At 42.9% G+C, this 21102-nt stretch overlaps 1 protein-coding gene across 1 annotated transcript; it reads right to left on the bottom strand.

Moving 5' to 3' along the window:
• Positions 1-44: 44 nt before the first annotated feature.
• Positions 45-20206, bottom strand: serinc5 (serine incorporator 5). Its single transcript, XM_035640687.2, has 12 exons — positions 20032-20206; positions 10403-10570; positions 7465-7643; positions 6451-6533; positions 6076-6169; positions 5370-5581; positions 5182-5274; positions 4241-4367; positions 3633-3702; positions 3391-3427; positions 2712-2856; positions 45-1875 (listed from the first exon to the last, which is right to left on the bottom strand). The coding sequence occupies exons 1-12, from the start codon at positions 20056-20058 to the stop codon at positions 1731-1733; spliced, it is 1380 nt and encodes a 459-aa protein (XP_035496580.1). The 5' UTR covers positions 20059-20206; the 3' UTR covers positions 45-1730.
• Positions 20207-21102: the final 896 nt, after the last annotated feature.

Below are 21102 nucleotides of genomic sequence, written 5' to 3'. Positions count from 1 at the left end.
AAGCTGTATTAAAGAAAACGTCAGCAGCAAGTAAGGACACCGCATGGCATTCAATTGATAGTTTATTGAAAGTGTGAACATTTTGAACAGCACGACACTCGCATCTCTGTATTTTAAACATACAATTTGGTCAGAAAGAGTTTTTGATGGTTGTCTGATTTGAATTTGAGTTGTTTGATATCAAACCTGCCGTGAGCACCATTTAATTTCGACATCCATACCGCTAACTCAAATGCAGAAACATATTCAAAAAGGTAAATCACATGACAGCGTAGTTCAAATAGAGATTTCCACAGATCTTTAGCCAAATGAACATACAAGTTATTATAAAACATGTTAGGGTTACAATTAGACAACAGAACTTACCGCTTTATTCTTGATGAGTGAGGAACAGAAAAGGACTTGCAGATAATAATGTGCAATATGTTGTATTTTTGTACAACATAAAAAAAATGTTACAGGTAATAAACGAGTGACTGTCTTTGTTTGAATTTTAATTTGGCAGTAAACTCAACATCCAGTGTTGAATCGTGCACCAATAAAACCACTCATGCAACCTTATGACGAATCGTTATGAACTGACATACTGTATGTAACAAACAAGGCAAAGGCCTTTATGACTGTACAAAAAAACCCATCTAAACAGCTGAGGTGTCTGCATGTGCATGCAAATACATAATGTTCTTGCGTATATATTTCTCTGTAACAGACCAAACAATATGACAGTAGTTTGTGGTGTTCTGACATCTACCTTTGGCAAATATTCATGATCCCTGTCACTGCAGCTCTTCCAGAGAGGCGGCACTGCACTAATGTCTCTCTCACATAAGGCAGGTTGATTTGAAGAGCACTGCCCTGTACAACAATGCTGATGACTAGATGTTGTACACACGACATGGATTTTCCTAAGAAAAGATTTGGCTCAAAGGGAGCACTGATAATAAAATCTGAAACATTTATCCTCATGATCTAATCGGAAACTTCACAACACTGCATGTCTAATATTGAAAAGAGCTTGTTCGGTTGCATAGAAAACTTCTACAAAAGGGGGCAATATAAAAAAGCATAAACATAACACAGCTTATATGTGAGCCTGAGAGATGAGATTTTAAACAGAGTTAGGGCATAATCTAATTAAATTTACACCACAATCCTTCTTTGATTACTGAAGACACTTGAATAAATACAGTTTCTCATGTAACATCTCCTAACTTGAGATAAATTTGTCCCAAAACTTTGCTACAACTTTATGGTCCAACTGTACAGAACTGAAATGCTTGGCTTAGAGTGAATTCAAAAATCCAAGGAAAACTTATACACATACACACACACACACACAACAACATTTTCAAATCTGAAATTAACAGAGGTACTGATTCTCAGATTTTCATGTTGCTCAATGTAATTCACCTCATAAGACTCTTAATGTAATTTTAAACCTAGTAATAAAGGTAACACACAACTCCAGGAGGCATGGTAGTAAAGAATAATAAAGAAAATACCATCAAGGTAGTAACAGCTTAATATTGATGAAAAAATGGAAAAGAAAACAATAGAATATAAAACAAAAGGCGACAGATAGTCCTCCATTTCAAACGCTGAGGGTAGTGTGGGGTTGTGTTTCAATGAAAAGGGGGAATTGTGGTGGTCCCTTGGCTCAGCGTGGGGGCTTCTGCCTGCCCATATCCCGAGAATCAGAGTGGCCTGATCCTCTGGTAGTGGTGTGCATCCTAGGCCTCAAAACGCTTCGGGCAGATCATAGGAGCAAACAGGGTCCACATGTAGAGGAAGAGACAGACCCAGCAGGAGACCATCTTGATCCAGAACACTGACCAGCTCCCGTCCAACAGCTTCTCGATCTTATGGTTATCATAACTGCAGAAGAAGCACACGGTCAGAGAACTGAGCACAGACAACCCCGATGAACAATAGTGCAATCTTAACCCAGGACAATACTGACAACCTGTATCAAGCACCTGATTATTTATTAAGATTAGTTAGACTAGACAAGACTAGTTGCCAATCCAGGCCAAACAGACTCTGATAGTGAGCATCATTTGCTGTGTGCTATTTTGTGTGTGTGTGTGTGTGTGTGTGTGTGTGTGTGTGTGTGTGTGTGTGTGTGTGTGTGTGTGTGTGTGTGTGTGTGCAACATAGGGAGATACCCATGGTGGAGGTATGCGTTCTCCGAGCGGTATTCTAATTTATGTCACTAGAAACTCCAGTGCTTTTCCATGTCGAAATAAACCTAACCCTGTTCGCTCACCTGCATTTATACTCAATCTGAGAACACATGTAGGCATGTTAATGTCTTAACCTTATGAGTCACAAGAGTCATAATTATACATTTAATTTGCATAAACACATGAGAGACTGAGCATACTTTGTGACACTACATGGAATTAAATTACATTAGTTATTGAAGAAGAACAAAGACTGGAACAAAGGGACAGTTAAAAAATGAACAGAAAGAGTCGTCCCTCCTCAGTGATGGAGAACTTGCACTGGTCTTCAGACTAGACTGAGTCACAGACAGGAGAACTGTGTCAAAGCAACTCAATCTAACGTATTTGGAGTTCAAAATTAGAATTCTCCACATGCTGTCATTTAATTTTCTATTGCTTGCCAGCTATTGCCTTATTTTTATTTATTTATTAACTGGAGTATGTCGTTTGCACAAGAACATACAATACTACATGTGTGTCACTTACTGAAACCAGTTGGTAACGGTCATCATTACGTAGAGGGAACCCAGGAAGAAGACAAAGTGGAAGTAGGCGTAGCCGTAGACGGTTGCCTCTCTCTCATCATACACCACATTCTGGCCTCCACCAGTCTTCTCCTCATCGTAGTCGTCTGACAAGTGCACATAGAATCGTGGAAAGAGAAGGCGGGTCAGTGACATGTTTAATGCGTGACGTGAAATGCTTGAAACACCAGAGAAATGATATTGCTGTAAATCCAATGACATTCTGGACTTATTTGTTTGAATTAATCGATACACGTTTACCTCAAAAACAAATGTCTATTATAAAAGTGGTGATATTGTTGTTAGTTATATTTTCCAACATAAAACATCTGTATTTCCAGCAGGTGGCGGTGTGAGCCTACCCACAATCCCTCCTCCTCACTGGGCCTGCTTCACTGTGTCATACTAACCTCCTAGTAACAGTGACATCATCTGTGTTTGCTGACCAATACTTTCTCACCATCCTCAATCGGGCTGAGGAATAGGAATGAGCATAGTCCCTCTGTGTGCAAACACTATGGCAGGGGACATATGCGTACACACTGAACAAGCGGAAGAGGTGGGGGTGGAAGATAAATAAATAAAGCTGTGTTGGTGAAGGGGGGGGGGGGGGGGGGGGGGGGGGGGTAATTTTTCCTCACCTGTATCATCTCCAAAACAGAAACAACAACGAGCTCTCTGCGAGGATAAGGAAACAGAGGTTACAACAAGACACACAAACAGACACACGGTTAATATCTCTTGGGCATCATCTGTTTCATTTCATTATGATGTCTAATCAGGGGTGCCTGGTCAGTGGGACATTTAAATTAATCTGTTAAGCAGGTCTGCATATTTCATTAACCCCCACACTTGAGTGAGATCAGAATATTTGTTGAATTACCTCAGTCTCTGGTTCACCAGTCCTACACACCCTGAGCGCTGCCGAGCTTCGCCTGGTGGTGGACGTCAAGCTGGAGGGAGGGTGGAAAAAGAGAAGTAGAGAAGGAAATGTAGAGACAGATGGGGGAGAGAGGGGTTGGAATTCTGTAACTATGCATTTTTTCCAATAATTCACAGTTCCTTCTTCCTCGAGGAATGACCACAAGAGACATGATGCCTTCACTTGATGGGAAACACATGTGAACAAATGCAAAAAGCCATCGTTCTCGTCTCTCACACGCTGAGGTCAGCCACAGCCAATAATGTGCTGCCTCTCCAAAGTCACAGCCAATCAAAACTACCCTGTCTCTGTCGCTACCGCCTGCCATAAAACACATTGCTTTTATTACAAACTGCCTACAACAGAACTGCTGTTAATTGGTTCTCATTTCAGCCTTTGCATAACTCTACAAATGCACAACACTAAAGGTGATATATTGCAGGAAACCTGGACTGTATGGGACACTGAGATTATGAAAAAAAGAGTGAAAAGGTGTGTGTGTGTGTGTGTGTGTGTGTGTGTGTGTGTGTGTGTGTGTGTGTGTGTGTGTGTTGGGGGGTGCGTCTTACCAAGAGTAAAGGACACATCCAAACAGGATAACGGTTCCCACAGCAGTAACAATCTTCTTGTCGCTCTCCGTCCCCGAGTTCAGGGGAAACACACACACTGTTGTGTTCACACCATCTCTCTCCAGTACTGGACAAAAAGAATGTGCAGACAGTGATGAATGAGGTGAAATAAGTAGAGAGACTTTTAGAAGGAAAATGGAGATTGCCAAAGATGCAGCGTGTGTGTGTGTGTGTGTGTGTGTGTGTGTGTGTGTGTGTGTGTGTGTGTGTGTGTGTGTGTGTGTGTGTGTGTGATTTGGCATAGTGTTAAAAGTGGGGAACAGAAGAATATGGGTTGTTTAACATACAGTAGGTACAAACGCATCAGAAGCCTAAATAATAAGGATTTGGTAAACTTGAGTGTTACTTAGCTGGCAAGTGCTGATATTGAACATTTATCAGCGACTATTAATTATCTCTGCAAAAGTATCTCTGCATAAAAAATATCTTGACTGTGGAAACAGGAGCGCTGTTAAAATGCGAGTTCTTTTGAGCTCTGATTCTTTTATGTTTATCATATAGATCTTATTGCGTTTCCTTTTATGTTGTGTAACAGAATAACTTTTGATAGAACTGTTACTTTTTATGTTAGGATGACACTGAACCTTGGACATTTAAGCTTTTTAAGAGTTTCTTTTAGTGTGTCACTTTATTTTTAACCCAATGACTGAGTGTCAGGAAGGGCTCCCTCCTTCTGGACATGACTGATATTTCCAATAGTGAAGGTAATGAAAATTTATTTTAATGACAATATACATTTATATTGATAATTATCCCAAGTATAAGAATGTGTCAGAGAAGGTTTCAGATGATATTTACTGCAGGATTAATAAACCTGACCCACGGGTCAAGCTGATCCAATGACTGTGACTGCTGGGTGGGGAAGGGAGGTTCATACTCACTTTCTTTTGGTTTGCTGGAGAATGCTGAGAAAGTGAGGTACATGACGTACAAACTGATGACTCCTGGCTGCAACAGGCCTGATGTGGGCTGCACTGCAGGGACACAAAGGTGAAATCAATGTAACTTATTGACAGAAATTCCCAAGTTGGTGTGAATGTAAAAGATATGGATGAGTCCAGGTCCTCACGTTTCTGTATGAACGGAGAGATGGCCAGCAGGGAGACGATGAGGCAGAGGCTACCATTGATGCCCAGGAAGATTTTGTTAAGCAAACAGGCCTCGGAGTGGGTGTAGAACAGACCCATGAAGACCATGGCTCCGACTGCAAAACTGAACAGCAACAGAGTCACCAAGGCCAGAGCGGCGTACCACAGACGGTTATATTTTACTCCTGAACTCCTGCAGATAGAAACAAAGAAAAAACACAACATGAACGAGGGTAAAGCACATTAGTGAAGCCAAAAAGATCTAGTGAACAGGGAAAAAAACAAAGAAAACAGACATGGTAGGGATTGACCTAGAGAAACATTCGAAGAAAGAAAAAAAGGTGGATTTTACTAAATAGTACAAAGTGCAATACATATTGAGAGGTCTAATTTTTTGAATTGGTGGCCATACTACTTAAGGTTTATTTTAAACAATCGAATGTAGCAGTGTGTCTGTGTGAGAGAGAAAAGAGGAAACTGAGAGAACACCCATCCTGTGAATCTGCAGAGAGAGGGAGGTGGCCTGCTGCCAAGCCTCCCCTACACACACAAACACAAAGGTACATGACTCCTTCTTTCCAAACAGAAGTGATCTTACTTAAAGGGCATCCATGTTTAAGATAGAGAGAGAGTTTCAGTTGCTGGAAATAAAGAGACAAGAGCACAGAGAAGATATGTTGCTTTCACCAGTTTGTGTTCCATCGATGTGCAAACTCCACCAACAGCATGAGCTGGATCAGCAGGAAAAAGAAGCCGCCACCGGCTCCCACGTAGCGCCACACTGTAGCATTGGACAAAACAGAGGGAGAGACAGAGGGAAATTGCTTGAGTGATGACAAGACAGACATAAATTTACATCTTCTAAAAGAAGTGGCACAAACTGAGAGGATTAAAATGTAGGAAATGAACTGTTATTTGTTACTTCAACTTTTTCCTGATCACTTGCTATCTTCTTACTTGTTGTTTTGGAACCACAGCGATGTGGTTATGTCTGTGACACATTAAATAACAAATTATATGATTAAAGCTAAGCTTTGAAAAAAAAAAAGGTCCTATTCTTACCTTCCAGAAAGGTTTCCTCTTGTGGGAGGAAGAAACCTCCAGCACAGCATGCCACCAGCACAATAAACTTCAGCAACCAGAACCTGACATGTAAAGCAAAGAAGATGTTCAAGGATATATGTGGAAACAATAAATATACATATAACATACAAAAAAAGATTTCTGACAAAAAAGCCTCAGTCCACATCCACACCACTCCTAGTTTTCATTTTAAAACCTCTTTTTAAAACTCCATATCAGTATTAATCCAAATCTATACTAACACACCTGAAAACGTATATCACGTGACGAGACCATTCATGTACGTGCTGGTGTAAACAGGAAGCACATTGTCTACTCTGCAGTTGGTTACAGAAAATACTACGAACGAGAAACAACAATGGAGAAAAGTAAGAGCAGGGATTTCTTCTCTTCTTACTTAAAGTGATCACAACGTTTTGCCCTTCACCACTGGAAGTCAAGTTGTGACTGCTAAGAACCAATCAGGAAGCAAATGCGGGTGACTGCCTGGAGTTTTTCAAACTAAAACTAGGCGAGCACAGCGTTTCCAAAGCTCTCAGTTTTAGGCGTTCAGGAAACTCCAGCGAAGTCTGGATGGCAGGCGTAAACGTAGCAGCCTCAGTGTGACTTATTCAGAATTCTTTAAGTTTTGGGAAGATAGTTGTTACAGATACATCTTATTCAATATAATGATCCACAAATATTCTGGAGAAATATGATCTTGTGGTCGACATAGGTGATGTTACATTTTACATCTTCCTTATGTTCAGTGAACTTTTGAGAAACCACCTGTTACTTTGACTGAGGCCAAGAAGACAACGTATTTCAATATTCTTTTGATCAACTCATTAGCTGAGATGCTGTACCTTCCTTCGCTCGAGTGTTCAAATTGAGTCTGTCTTTTGCTTCAGTACTCAAGGGTGAGCTCTAGAAATCCAGAGTTCCCGTTTGATAATCATGCAAACTGTTTAATGACACACAAGGTCAAACAGTAAATACACAAGGCCTTCTTACCCATTGTGGACGGCCGCCCTGCAGCCGGTGCTGTTGTTGACTCGTATGGTGAAGATAGCGAAGAACAAGAAGAAGCAGGCCATGCCGAAGCACACCTTGTAGACGGCGGAGTAGCCCACCAGAGTTTTGCAGTTTTCCCCTGCATTTATCTTCTCGCACAATTCACTGTAGAATGGGATCTGATTGACAAGGATAATACACGGAAAATAGTCATTATGGTGTTGAAGAGAAAAGCCCACCTCTGCTCATGTTTGTCTAGTATGTGCGCCCTCGGAGAAAAGGGCCCACTAGTGTCTATTCTGAGCGTCATGCCTGTAAAGGAGCAGAAAGAGGGAACCGGCAGCGACAACAACCCCTCTTTCTCTCCATGAAGCCCTCTTTCATCCCTCGTTCTCTACAGGCTGTTAGTGGGGCCTTACAACTAACTGTCAGTGTACACGAACAAAGGGCACAAATGAATAGATTAACCGCCTTTTGTCAGCCAGTCAGAAAAGACTGGGAAGAGGGAAAAGCCGAAGGAGCATGAGCAAGACAGAAAGACGGGAAAATCTGTCTTAATAGAAACTTTCAGAAATTGTTTTGAACTACAGTGACCTGCGTTAAAAAGAGCTGAGCAAAACTGGGGAGAGTAAAGCAGATAAGAAGGACTCTGCTGTGGCCTTCAACAGAAAAATTAAAGTGCCTCGGTGGCTCAGGGCCAACGGAAGAAACAGCTTATGAATTTGATGACCACAAACTGGAGACACAAATTCCTGCTCCCTTCACAAATGAGGATTTCACTCGACTCTTATCCTGAATGATCTTGTATATCTCCACAGGTAGAGATAGGAGTCACAGCCAAATACAAAAAAAAAGATTTTCTAACATTTCAGATAATGCACAGTTTGACTTTGCTTTTGTCCTTAAAGTGAGATGCCAACGGATTGAGTTGTCGTCTCCTCAGTGTGCGGCCCAGTCTAGACCCAGATCACAACATAGAGTAAAAAGCCCGGTTTGGAGCTTTTGTCTCATGTCGAGCACCATATTAGCATGTCCATGGTGTCAAGATTAAGAGGGAAAGGGGCCGGATGGTTCAGACGGCTGTAAATCTCTTGAGAAAGGGCCGGCGCTCTCATACGCACAATGGCTGCTCTCTTAGCGGGGACTTCCCACTGTGCTCAGTGCGTGACTGACAGTGAGTGTGTGTACATGTGTATGACTGTGTGTGTAACTCAGCAGGCTTTGCGTGGGGCTATCAGAGGCCATTTTGTGCCTGGATGGGCCTTTTACAGGGTTCTGCTCTCACAAGGAGACGCGCAGCAGGGAGTCGTTCTGATATTGTACGGTAGACACTGGCAGAGACAGAGAGAAGAGAAAAAAAATAGCAAAAGCAGATTGGTGGAAACATATCAAGTCTTCAGATATGCTTCCAGGTGAGGAAGCTTGCACTCGTTGCCATGGTAACAGTCATTTGAGCGCAGATGTCTGTTTACTCGGTGCTTTGAGTGTGTGCGGATACACACCGTACATACTGTATGGTACCTAAAAACAGCTAACAACATAATTTATCAAGCATATATATTGAGCTATCCATAGAAAAAAGATGGCAATAAATCAGGACATCATCTCTGACACCTCCTGCCAGTGTGACTACAGTCTGACCCATCCGTGTGAGGAGGATAAATAACTAGTGTATGTTGTAGCAGATTAGAGCACCCACAGTGGCTTTACAGTTTAGTTGGAATTTCTAAGACAGACTGAAAACAGAAAGAGTCAGTCTGACAATAATCCTGCATTGTGGTGTTTCGAAGATTCAACATGAAAAAAAAACAACAACATGAAAGCTGTCAAGATAAAAAGAGAGAGCTGCAGCCCTCCTGTGTATCTTCTCTCAACTTCAGAGGCTAGTTGGGCAGTAGACAACAAAAAGCTGGCAGCCCGACCTCCTGCCTCCTCCACCGTGGCCTTACTGCTTTGTAGATACACACGGGATCTACAGGTCAAATGGGGTGATCTCTCCTTTGCCTGAAGCGATGCTATAAATCTTTAATCTTTCCTGTTGGCAATGGCAAAGTCATGCTGGCAAAGTCAAAGCTAAACATAGAATGTTGCCCAGCTAACAAAACCTGTTTCAAAATGTGTTGCCTACAAATGCACTTTTTCAAAATCTCTTATCATTTCTGTCCCATTTCAGTATGTGCGTCTATCCCGTCAAACTTCTGTCTAATGACACTCAGGCCTCATTTTGTGTAGTTTACTGCAATTGACTTGTTTCAGTGCAGCGGAGGATGAGTGTACAGACGTAGCAAAAGGCCTCTGTCTGCTTAGTCTCTACAGCCTCTGAGACGAATCCCACTCCTCTATTCAGTAAACAAGGCCCCTCACAGAAACAACGACAGAATCAAGACTCAAAAAAGCCAGAAACAGACAAACAGAAACAATTTATTCAAACGTACGAAGGAGGCGGGTCGAGCAGGTCTGGTTTCAGATGTAAACAATTTTTATATCTAGCTGACAACTAACTGACTTTATCTCCCTACTGTTAACAACAGGGCCTCGACTTTGTCCAATTGCTGACGCCCAAATCATTATTATAATCAGCCCACTAACTGTACTGCGTCTCACCCCTCGAGAAGTCAGCAGCCATACTGCTATGTACACAGCTTGCTTTTTTTATTTTCAAATGTTTTTCTGCGTTGAATAAATGTTCCTATATTCAGAACTTTTTTGTTGCTTGTTATTTCTATTAAATTGTTGCATTAAAAAATTAGCAAAGAAATAGTCTATTTTCAACCATGGTCAAACTTTTCCGTTATTTATTATATACATACTAATAATAATAACAAAAAAACAGACATACATTTCTGAGTGCACCTTTATCAAGTGTATATTGTGCAGCCTCTTCTATTTTGAATGCGTGCGTGCGAGGAGTAATGCAACGTATGCTGTATGTACTCACATGGTCTCTCATCTCCTGCTCCACAGTGGGGGACATCATGATGACACAGATGATGGTGACCAACAGGAAGTAAAAGGCGTACATGAACCGGGTCCCCTTGGATTGCTTTATCTTGGGGCAGCAGTTGCAGCAGCAGGAGCAGGCCGCTGAGCCGCAGCAGCAGGCCAGCTGCAAACAGATAAAACGTTGCCATAGTAGTTTTTTTCACAATTTTCCACACCATCATGAGCCATCTGATACAGATATAATGTATTTAAGGTGCACTTAGGGGTGAAATTCACTACTTTCAACAAAACTGTCCACTGGCACTAGTGGACAAAAAGTACAGAGAAAGAACAAATTCGTATGGTCCTTTTAGTGATAATGAGAGACAAGAGATTCGTAGTTGACATTTGATTTGATCATCTTCGAACAAGGTGAACATGGACGCACAAGAGCAGCAGTGCTAAAAGTAGTCCTGACAGATATTGTTACTAAAATGCAATTATTGAAAACACTATCACTGCAAGAATACACTATAGCAAAAGGCATTCATGATTAAGCACAGACTGTAGGGTAGACTAGAGTGTCTAATATCAGTGCGTTGTTATATCTCCAGAGCTCCGGCCTTCACAATTCTACAATTCTAACTAAATCAAGGTCTGTGCAAGGAGTCAAATCTGTGGGAACTCGCTGAACAGGGATAAACTTTGCAATAGAAGACACTCATCTGGCCGTGTCTGTAGCTCTTTCATGGTTCCTATCACAAGTCTCAAATCCCTCCCACTGCTTCGCAGAGGCAACTCTTGGTCAGTACAGACAGTGCAGTCTCTTGTCTTAAAACGGACACGGACACACACGGACACACACGGACACACACGGACACACACGGACACACACACAGGCCTACTCTGTCTCTTCTGACAGGCCCTCTCATAAAGACAGGCCCTGCGTTCTATTTAGGAAAGTGGAGGCTTTATAATTATACAGTATAGCATCTTTCTGTAGCCACCCCACCCAGCTTGGGTAAGCTTCCTACTGTACCTCTCAGACGGCAGAACACACACTGCTGTGGTGAAAGGTGTGGCACACTGTGGGGCTACACTGGTGCTCTGCTGTTGGATGGCTTATATTCAACGTTTCCCTCTGTGCATTCTCCCTTTACGGGATGAGCGACGCAGAGATTTCAAAGTGTGACGAGAATGGTGCCACTGTGGGTTACATGCCCAGGCTAGTGTCACCATGGTTGCGACTTTCTGGGCTACAGGGAAACTGGCTATAAACTATCATTATGGCATTTTGGTGAGAGCTGAGAACTCTCAATTGGAGGGTGTCATCATGGCTGTGAGCTGAAAACACCTCTACAAAGTTGTGCGCCGTCTAGTGTGTTCTGCATCTGACTCAAATCAACAGATACCTCAGAGGAGTAGGAGGTAACTGGTGTACGCCACAAACAAGTCACTAGTTCCTCTTCTGTGGCTCTATTGAAATCTGTCTCTATTCTATTTTTTCTTCCGCAGCACCTCTTTAGTGTACATTAAACAGATGGTCACTGCAACTCAAGTTACATTTTTATGCCAGTATTAGATAGGTTAGAGCAGCAAGACAGGAACTGTGAGAAAATATACATGTGCCACATTTGAACTGGGGATGTTGCATGTACATCGCCAGAGTCATAAACCCCAAGACCCCTATGGTGCACACAGGACACACAAATGTATCCTGACAATGCAGGATTCCCACTGTATATAAATCCTCTGGTGAATGATAAATTATTTCATCAAACCTGATCATGGATCCCTGTAACATCTGTTCAATTTTCCTTTCAGTCACAACAGTAATCTTACACCTCGTCTCAGTGTGTTTTCTAAGCCATGATCTGCGTGTGCTGATGTGGTAAAGCCAGTGTGGAACTCGGTCTGATGTGTTGCGTTCCGCTGCAGATGCCAGTAATGTGTGGTATGCTGCAGACAACTGGATCCACGCAGACACATGGTCAGGATCAAGCTACTTCTCTGGCCGCATGCCTCTCCCTCCCTGGTGTCCATCTCTGTCCACAGATTTTTCACGCCAGTCTTTTTATAGATAGTCCACTTAAATTTGCCTCAAACTAAAGAATAGATTGTAGCCTTGCCTTTTATGCTGCAAAGTCTGTGGTGCTGCTTTGATAACTCTCTTAACAGTTTCCTATGTGAACCCAAACCCAATGATCTCGCCACCCAGTTCTCTGTAGAGTGAAAAAAGCATCCGTCTGTTGCTCATGTTAGACGAGAATAGATTATTGTGAGATGTTAAATTATTGATTCGGTAAAAGGACTGGAATAATCCTCTCCACCTCTCATCTGAAAGACGGTGGACTGATTATGACAACATAAGCCTCATCGTTTCATCACATACTGTATCCAGCTATGAATCGGGATCTTAAACCTTTGAACAAAAATGCGTAAGGAACCCTTCAACTGAAAATCTGGGTTCATGTCCTTGTGATAGTATTGTGTCCGTTGTTTGTCCTGGAAAGTGGAGACAAACAACAGTCCCTTCACATTCCATGGAGTTATTCAACCATGAGTAAATAGGTCAAGCTATAAGGTTACATGCAATTTCTTTACCCACACAGTAACATAAAAATAACAACAGCAAAAAAAATAGGTCAATTGTGAATTTGACCTCCTGATGCTATCTGGGTAACGGTTGTGGGCAGCGAACACAAAGACTTCTTTGATGGATGATCAAACAGAGAATGAGAGCAGTTTAAACCAAATCAGGATCTAACAGGGTTGTTTTCATTTCAATTCAGGCTCGTACACGTGCACACGATTTACCAATGAGAGTATTGATAGGTTTGACACTGCCTCCAAAGGGGGCATATTTCTGCTTTTGAGCACACAGACTTCTAGCCTCCTTTTATCTATATGGCCCCTGTGCTCTATTTCACTGCACACAGCTTAACGGGATAAGCCGTCCCCTTTGTCTCTGCTGCACCCACACGTCTTTCTCAATGGGCGCTTAATTAACCACAACAGACCGAAAGTAAGCAGGAAAAAACGGGACGATTTAAGCTGTGAGGGTGTTTAGATTTCATTAGTTAGGGGGTGTTTCACCAGTGGACTGCACACAGTGACAGTGAGGGGGGCCCCAACGGCAAACTCTGCAAAACTGATGGGGGGGGCTCTTGAGGAATTCCACCACACACAGATACAAAAAGAATATCCATGGTAACAAACCCTGACCCTACCCACTTCATGGGCCATGCACCTCCTCCTCCACTGCCCGCCCGCCCCATCAGCAAGTCAGCAGGTGGCTGCCGTGTCTACAGAGTACACCCCTACTGCAATATCAACAGCAACCCCCCGCCAGCTTGTTATGCTGCTGTTCCAAGGATCGTCGTCCCGTGCAATGGCAAACAGGGAACTGATGAAAAGATACTTGCGAGAGCCCAGACACCGTACCATGATTGTGGGACTCTCTGAAGACAAAAAAAGACTCCGCTCTTACTCACTTGGCCTGAAGCTCTTTTTCACTCTCCACTTCATTTCCTCCATCCTCCCCCACCCTGTCATTTGGAGGCTTATTGTCGTCATCGCTTGTGTTTTTTTCCTCTTAAATTCTCCTCCTCACCCTTCTTTGTTGTTTCCAGCTGCCCTTTACCCTAAATCACACACAGCCCAGCGCTCCACTACCTTCCAGCTGTTCAAGGGGTCAAGAGACAGACAATTTCGCTAACACACAGAGAGTATGGACAGGACACAGCAGCGAGAACACCCTCAGCAAATCAGCACAAATATCATTCAAAATTGCAGCAACATAATTAAATCTGTATGACCTCGGCAGAGGCCTCTTCTGACCTACAGCTGGATGCTTCATCAACAATCCAATACAGTCTTTTGTGTGGACAATATTAAAACCACATCTGTGATTAGACTGGGAGCATTGATGATAATTATGTTTTTCCCTTCTCTATTCGCCACCACCACATCATCCTCAAAGCAGTAGCGATGAGAAGAGTTGCAGACAAACAGGAAACAAACTCAATCAAACGCACAGCGGTAAACCCCGGTGCACGCAGACGTCTGCTTACGCAACAGGTCATTCGCAAAATTAGGTCACTCGCTAGATAACTGTAAGCACAGAATCAGGAGGGGTAAACCGATACTGAGACAGTTGAGGTTTTTTATTTTGCAACGAGTCAACCAACTAAGCAGATGTGTCACCAACAGTGGAAATGAAGTGAGGAAATGATCATACCAAAGTACTACTGGTATTACATTTGGCATTTGTGACAACAGCATTTGGCGCCAGGCTACAGAAATGAACTCTTTGTGCTGTAGTTGACATTGATTTCCCCAGGTTTGAACAATGGGACAACCTTTCATCGGCTAAAATGAGATGTTGACTTTGTGTTTATCAATAGTAGCGGTAAAAAAAAACATACACGAAATCCATGGTTCTGTTCATATCTTGTTGTTTTTTTACCAAATGTTCCCACACTACCAACTTGTATGACCCTGGGGGGGGGGGGGGTAACCTTTTTTTCACAGACGTGATCACTCAATCATGATTGGAATAATCTAAGGCTGCAACGACGGGTCGATTACGTAAATTCAATACCTGTAGAATGCGTCGACGAACACTTGTGTCACGTCCGGTGTGAACGCACCATAACACTCCGACCAGATCTTCCAAAGTGTGGGATTTTTTTTAACATAGAGACCTAATGCTAACGATAGTGCTGCAACTAATGATTATTTTCATAATCGATTAATCTGGCCATTAATTTTCTCGATTAATTGATTAGTTGTTTGGTCCATAAAATTGTGGAAAATATTGATCGTGTTTCCCAACCCACTAAGGTGATGTTTTGTTTCGTCCACACAATAAAGTTATTTGGTTAACTGTCATAGAGGAGCAAATAAACCAGAAAATATTCACATTTAAGATGCTGAAATCAGAGAATATTTACTTTTTCATCCATAAAACTACTTTGATTAATCAATAATCAAAATAGTTGGCGATTAATTCTGTAATCGATTAATCAACTAACTGTTGCAGCCACAGCTAACAACACAAGCTACTTACACAACTCATCGATTCCAGCGGTGCATTTCTTATCACTCTACACCCAACTCTCACCGAGCTGCTGAGGAAGAGCAAAAAAGCTCAAACAGCGACAAAACGTAAAGTATGTCCTACCTGTGATCAGTTGAACTTTGATCCAACAAATGGAACAGCTGACCATGTCCCTATAAAGCCTGTAACTTTGCTCTGCTTCACTTTATCAACATGACATTTGGCACAGATAACGTTCAGATGATGTTCTATGGATTGCGTATGGAAGTTTTGTGCTTTTTTGCTTCATCTGTATTATTAGAAAATTAGAAAATAGAATAGAAAATTTGCTCTAAATAGGTTTTCTGTTTTGGGTGAAAAAAAATATTTTTTTTATTCATGTTGTGTTCCATCTTCATTTTCTCAGAGGGCCAGGGCAGGGGGGCAGGGGCAGGGCAAGTTTATTTGTATAGCACATTTCAACAACAAGGCCATTGAAAGTGCTTTATACAGAGAAACTCATTTCATTTTGACCATGTCATTTTCCAGCAGGGACATGCGAAAAGGGCCTCGGCAGTGTAAAGTTTGAAATGGTTCCTTCATTCATTTTTAGATTTCTTTTTAAAATATGTCACTGATTTTATTTTGTGTGCATATTTGTCACATTTTAATTACTAATACGTGCCCTAAAATCTTTCCCATTCTTGCCATACCTGTTAGCTTGAACCAAATGATTGTGACTACTGGATAAAGTTGACCACAATGAATCATGGCAGACAATCATAACAGCTCAGATGAAACTACACCCTCTTATCTCATGTTACAGCAATACTTTGTGTTGAGCAGGAGAAACCGGCAGAGGGAAAAATGTTTAAACACACACACACACACACACACACACACACACACACACACACACACACACACACACACACACACACACACACACACACACACACACACACACACACACACACACACACACACACACACACACACACACACACACACACACACAAACACACACACACACACACACACACAATAGCATGGTGGGCCCAAGCTCCAGATCAAGGGCCTACTTCTATTTCCACTTATATTGAGATTGACAGCACCTCTATTGTCTGTTCAGCTAGGCAGCTGTATACACACAGCAAAAATGTATCACTGCTCTGGTCCCTATACACAAAGGGAGGTCTTTACTCTCTTTTGGTAAATACAGCCCCTAGCTACAGGCAACAGAGAGAAACTTTATTCCACTGAACAGAAAGAGACAAACAGAAACAAACCGACAAAACAGACCAAGTGAGGAACAGATGAGAAGGGAAAACACAGGGCAGAAATGAACAGTCCCACGCAGACAATGGTGTGACTCACAAAAAAAGAACCAAAGGAAACAGACCAAACAAGAACGGGAAGGCAGAAGTCAAAACTCTATATGCAGTCTGACATCACCAGGTGCAGGATCTTGCGAAGTCTGGTTGTGTTTACCCAGAGGCCTGTTTCACTTCCCAAAGTCTACTGTTTACTGATGTGAGAGTTCAACACAGAATTGCAAACACTACCATGTCATTCCCAGCCACGGCTTTACTTGACTGAAACTAAAGGCACCATGCAAAGAGTCAGCTCCCATTTCATGCGGTTACATCAGCACCTTCAACCCTTGCACAAAAAAATTATCGAGACGAAACATCGGCAGACGTGAAAAGCTGTTTTCAGACATGAACTCTGGAAAATGTCCCTGAAAAATTTGTGTCCGGATGTTTTCCAGAGTTTGCCCTTCATATATGAAGAACGCAGCAGTGGCCTGTTTGAGTGAGACACATTCACAGTGGCGAGGGATGGCGCCTGGGGCAGAGTGCCCACCCACTCGCCGTGAACTTGTACAAGGGGCTGGCAGGGAAAAGTTCCGGAAAATGTCTGGAGCAACATTTGCGAACTTTTGCGTTCGCACATACAAGCCCCTCTGGAAAGGTTGAGGAAAATGTTCGGACTGCAGTGCGTGTCCGAGAGCAGCTTATGACAGTTCAGAGGGAGACAAAAGAGATGGACGGTTGCCAACCACGTCCCTGTGGGAAAACGAAACTCCCGCTGCTGCTACTGCTGACCAAAGCAAAATTCCTGAGAGGAAGCCCCCCGAAAATAGCAGGCATATCTCACAAGGACACAGTTGGCCAGTAATTCTAATCACATGACTGACCCGGAGGACTGCTACAGATGTTCAGTCGCCGTATTTACTGAGGACTTTACAACTCTACTGATTTTACAGCCCATCAACACTTGTTTTTTTAGGATCACCTGCCCCGCTGTGACCATGGCAACAAGCAGTCAGTCCGCCATCTGATCGTGACAGCCGTGTTTGTTTGGGTGTTAACTGGGCTGAACATGGAGAGATAGTACGGGGTTTCACAATATTAGTTTGCCTATGCAAAAAAAAACCAAAAAACCAATCACATTCCTGTGAGCAGAAATCCCCTTAAACGCTAAATTGTGCTTATCATGCATCAATTGTAGAATGAGTTGTTTTTTAATTCCACCACAGATTTACAGTGATAAATGGCAACGAATAAACAATCATGTGCCGTCCACCAAGCCCTATTTTCTTTCGCAATCTTTTTGGGTTATCTTGCACCACCCCAGCCAAAAGGATTTGGTGAATGAAGGATGGTGTACTGGAGAAGAGTAACTTGGGCAACATCAAAATACGCAGTGCTTGATGTCTTACTCGATCATACTCCAGACAGAGTCTAGCGGACCGACAGCCTCTTATCCTCGTGTCGTCCGGACACATGTACCCTGCCCGTGTAGCCGGTGTCACTGCTGTGCTGCCGGCAGACTCCCACGTAGCTTCAGTCCTGCATCACAGGCAACACTAGCAGCGCTTTGGACAACATTCAATATTGAGCTCAAGCTTGTGCTCTATCCCACTGCAACATGGCACACATCCCCGCTCCCACTGAGAAATTACAAGTGAGCTCCCACACCATTCCAGGTTCTCTCTCAAAATTTAACCCAAACAACACCCACCCTCCCCTAATTTCCACCTCCAAGCCAAGGAGGAAATAATAACAGACCACACATTGGCCAGAGCAGCTCTAGACCTCAAGAGGGGCACATACATGCATAAGCCAAAAAAACGAGGTTAATTACAAGTACGCACATAAATTGAGATGGCGACAATGCTAAATGGGGCGCCTGAGGCCAGGATTAGCACACCACCAGCAAACAAGACGGATCTTGCTTTTTGCCCCTTCATTTTCTTAATCCTTCCCTGATTCCACCATTCCCAGTCTTTGAAAAGAACAGGAAAATATAGGCAAGCTATGTTTACTTACATGAGGGCTGTATCCTAGTAATTAAATTCCTGACCAGACCAGAGTGGTCCAAAAAAATGAATCTCTTACAGTGTCTGAAAAAAGACACCGCTCCTCTCACTTTACACGTACACCACTAGCTGCATGTCTTTTCACTTGAAGGCCCCACATGTTTATAAACACAAAACAATGGAACCCTCCAGCGATTTTTGATATAGATTTGATTTTCCAATTGGGAAATTAATTTCCAACAGACATGCGGTAAAACAACCAACAGTTTTTGTTCTAATCAAAGCCAGGGGTACTTATACCAGAGTACAAAAGTAAGTTGGTTCATTGTGAATAATTCTGCAAACTCTAAATATTACTTTAAACCGAAAAAATTGGAATCAGAAACAAACAGTAGTGCCGACATTAATTTTCTTCAACGGGCATTGTTGTGTCGTAGGCCTATGTCTTGTATCACTATAGCTGCCTTTCAAAAGTCATTCTGCAACTTCAAAAAAACCTCAAACACGTGAAGATAAGATACAGTAAGAGTGGATAGTGAGAATAGAAATATTTAGTAAAAAAAAAAAGGAATAAATAAGTAAGCATGCAAAAGAACAAAAACAATCATGAAGCATGGCCAATCCTGATGTTCTTATAGAGGGCCTGTGACGTCAGGAGTGAGCCACGAGCTGTCGAAGCCTAACACATGTCATTCTGCAACTTATATAACTTATCGAACACAACCGCACACGAACGAAACCTGAGATGATGAACAGAACATGCGGTCGATCCGTGGCGCGGGGTGTTGGCTCGAGAAGGGCCATAGTGAATAAAAAGACAGAACAGAGGGAAGCCGCGACATGTGTCACATCCGGTTCGTGCAGCACGGGATGAGAGCGTGCAGGTCGGCGAGGCCACGGCTCTCTCCATCCCGGTGCCGAGACGTGTCGTCGGCCGAAGGTGGCTCTCCGCCCCCTCTCTTTGTCCTCCGACGGCACTTCAGCGAACTTGTTCCGGCGGCTCAACGGGGGGGAACTGTAGTTTTTCCCTCCATACTGCTCATGAATAACAGCAGCCGACAGATATCTCGGAAGGCGCCGAGACGGAAAAGCATATTTTTTTTTTTTAATTTTTGTAATTCGCTGGTTCCTATTATTATTGTAAATATCTGTCGGGCGCCAGAGCAGGCTGCAACAACGGTCGACGTTCGACGTCAAAAAACGACAACAAAGAGCACCACCACCACCACAACATCAACAACAACAACAACAACGGCGGAGTAAGAGAAGAGCTGCTCACCTGCGAGACGCAGCACGGGGCACACATGTTGTCGGGAGACAGTAATTCACAACGAAAGATCCGTCTCAGGAGAAGACGAGCTCGCTGCTCTCCTCGGTCTCTCTCCTCCACATGAAGTCACCGCCACACGGGGGAACGAGGCGCGTGTCCTCCTCTTCCTCTTCCTCTTCCTCCTCCCCCCTCCTCCTCTTCCTCCTCCTCCTCCTCGCTGCCAGCCTGGCCGCCGCTGTCTCTCCTCCTCTTCCCCCTCCCCCCTCCTCTCTTCGTCCCACTGCACATCACCAACACAAAGCAGGAAGGCTTATGAGATTTATGACACATTTTAAGTTTAGTTTCCATTTTTTTAAACTTTTATTTGACTAGGGATCCCAGCCTTTAAATGCAGCAGGTTTTTTTCTTTCTTCAAACAAGTGGATAGATAGTTACTTTTTTTTATACCAAGCTGGGGGATTCCGGTGTAACAGCAGCACGTTTCACACAGCCCACTTAAAAAATAAATATACAATATCTACACAAATATTGTTTTTGCTGCTGTAACAAGTACATTTCCCCGGCTTGGGATCAATACATTTTTTTCTTTATGTTCTTAATTTGTCTGTTACCTAATTACAGTATTTCTTGATGGCTTACACACTATTCATAGACCCATTAATCAAACATCCCAAACCATAACGCTATCTACCAAAGGACAATCAGATTTCCCAAAACTCTCAACACAAATCTCTTCATTTATCACCCTGTGCTCATTGAGAAAGCATTGCATTCAATATCACTGACTCAAGTCATTACAACCTGAGAGCAATCAGCACACGATTCCTCAGGTTGAAGCGCTGGAGTCAAAGTTGTTCACACACCAATCAGAACACCAGGATAGATATATAGAAGGGGCAGTTTACTAGTTTTGGAACAATGGATCGACGTGAAGGAAGAGGAATAGGAGGAGAAGGAGGAGGAAAGAGACAAATTGTTTCAGATGAAATTCATGCAACTCCTTTTGACCAAGTCTTTGTCTATGGGATGTGGATGAGGCTGGGCAAAGAGTGCAGCCATCAGCTTTACGGCAGCCTCTAT

Source organism: Scophthalmus maximus, chromosome 19 (genome assembly GCF_022379125.1).
Source record: "Scophthalmus maximus strain ysfricsl-2021 chromosome 19, ASM2237912v1, whole genome shotgun sequence".
Classification (NCBI taxonomy): Eukaryota; Metazoa; Chordata; class Actinopteri; order Pleuronectiformes; family Scophthalmidae; genus Scophthalmus; species Scophthalmus maximus.
The sequence above is the reverse complement of the archived record's forward strand: the minus strand, read 5'-3'. Positions and strand labels throughout refer to the sequence as shown.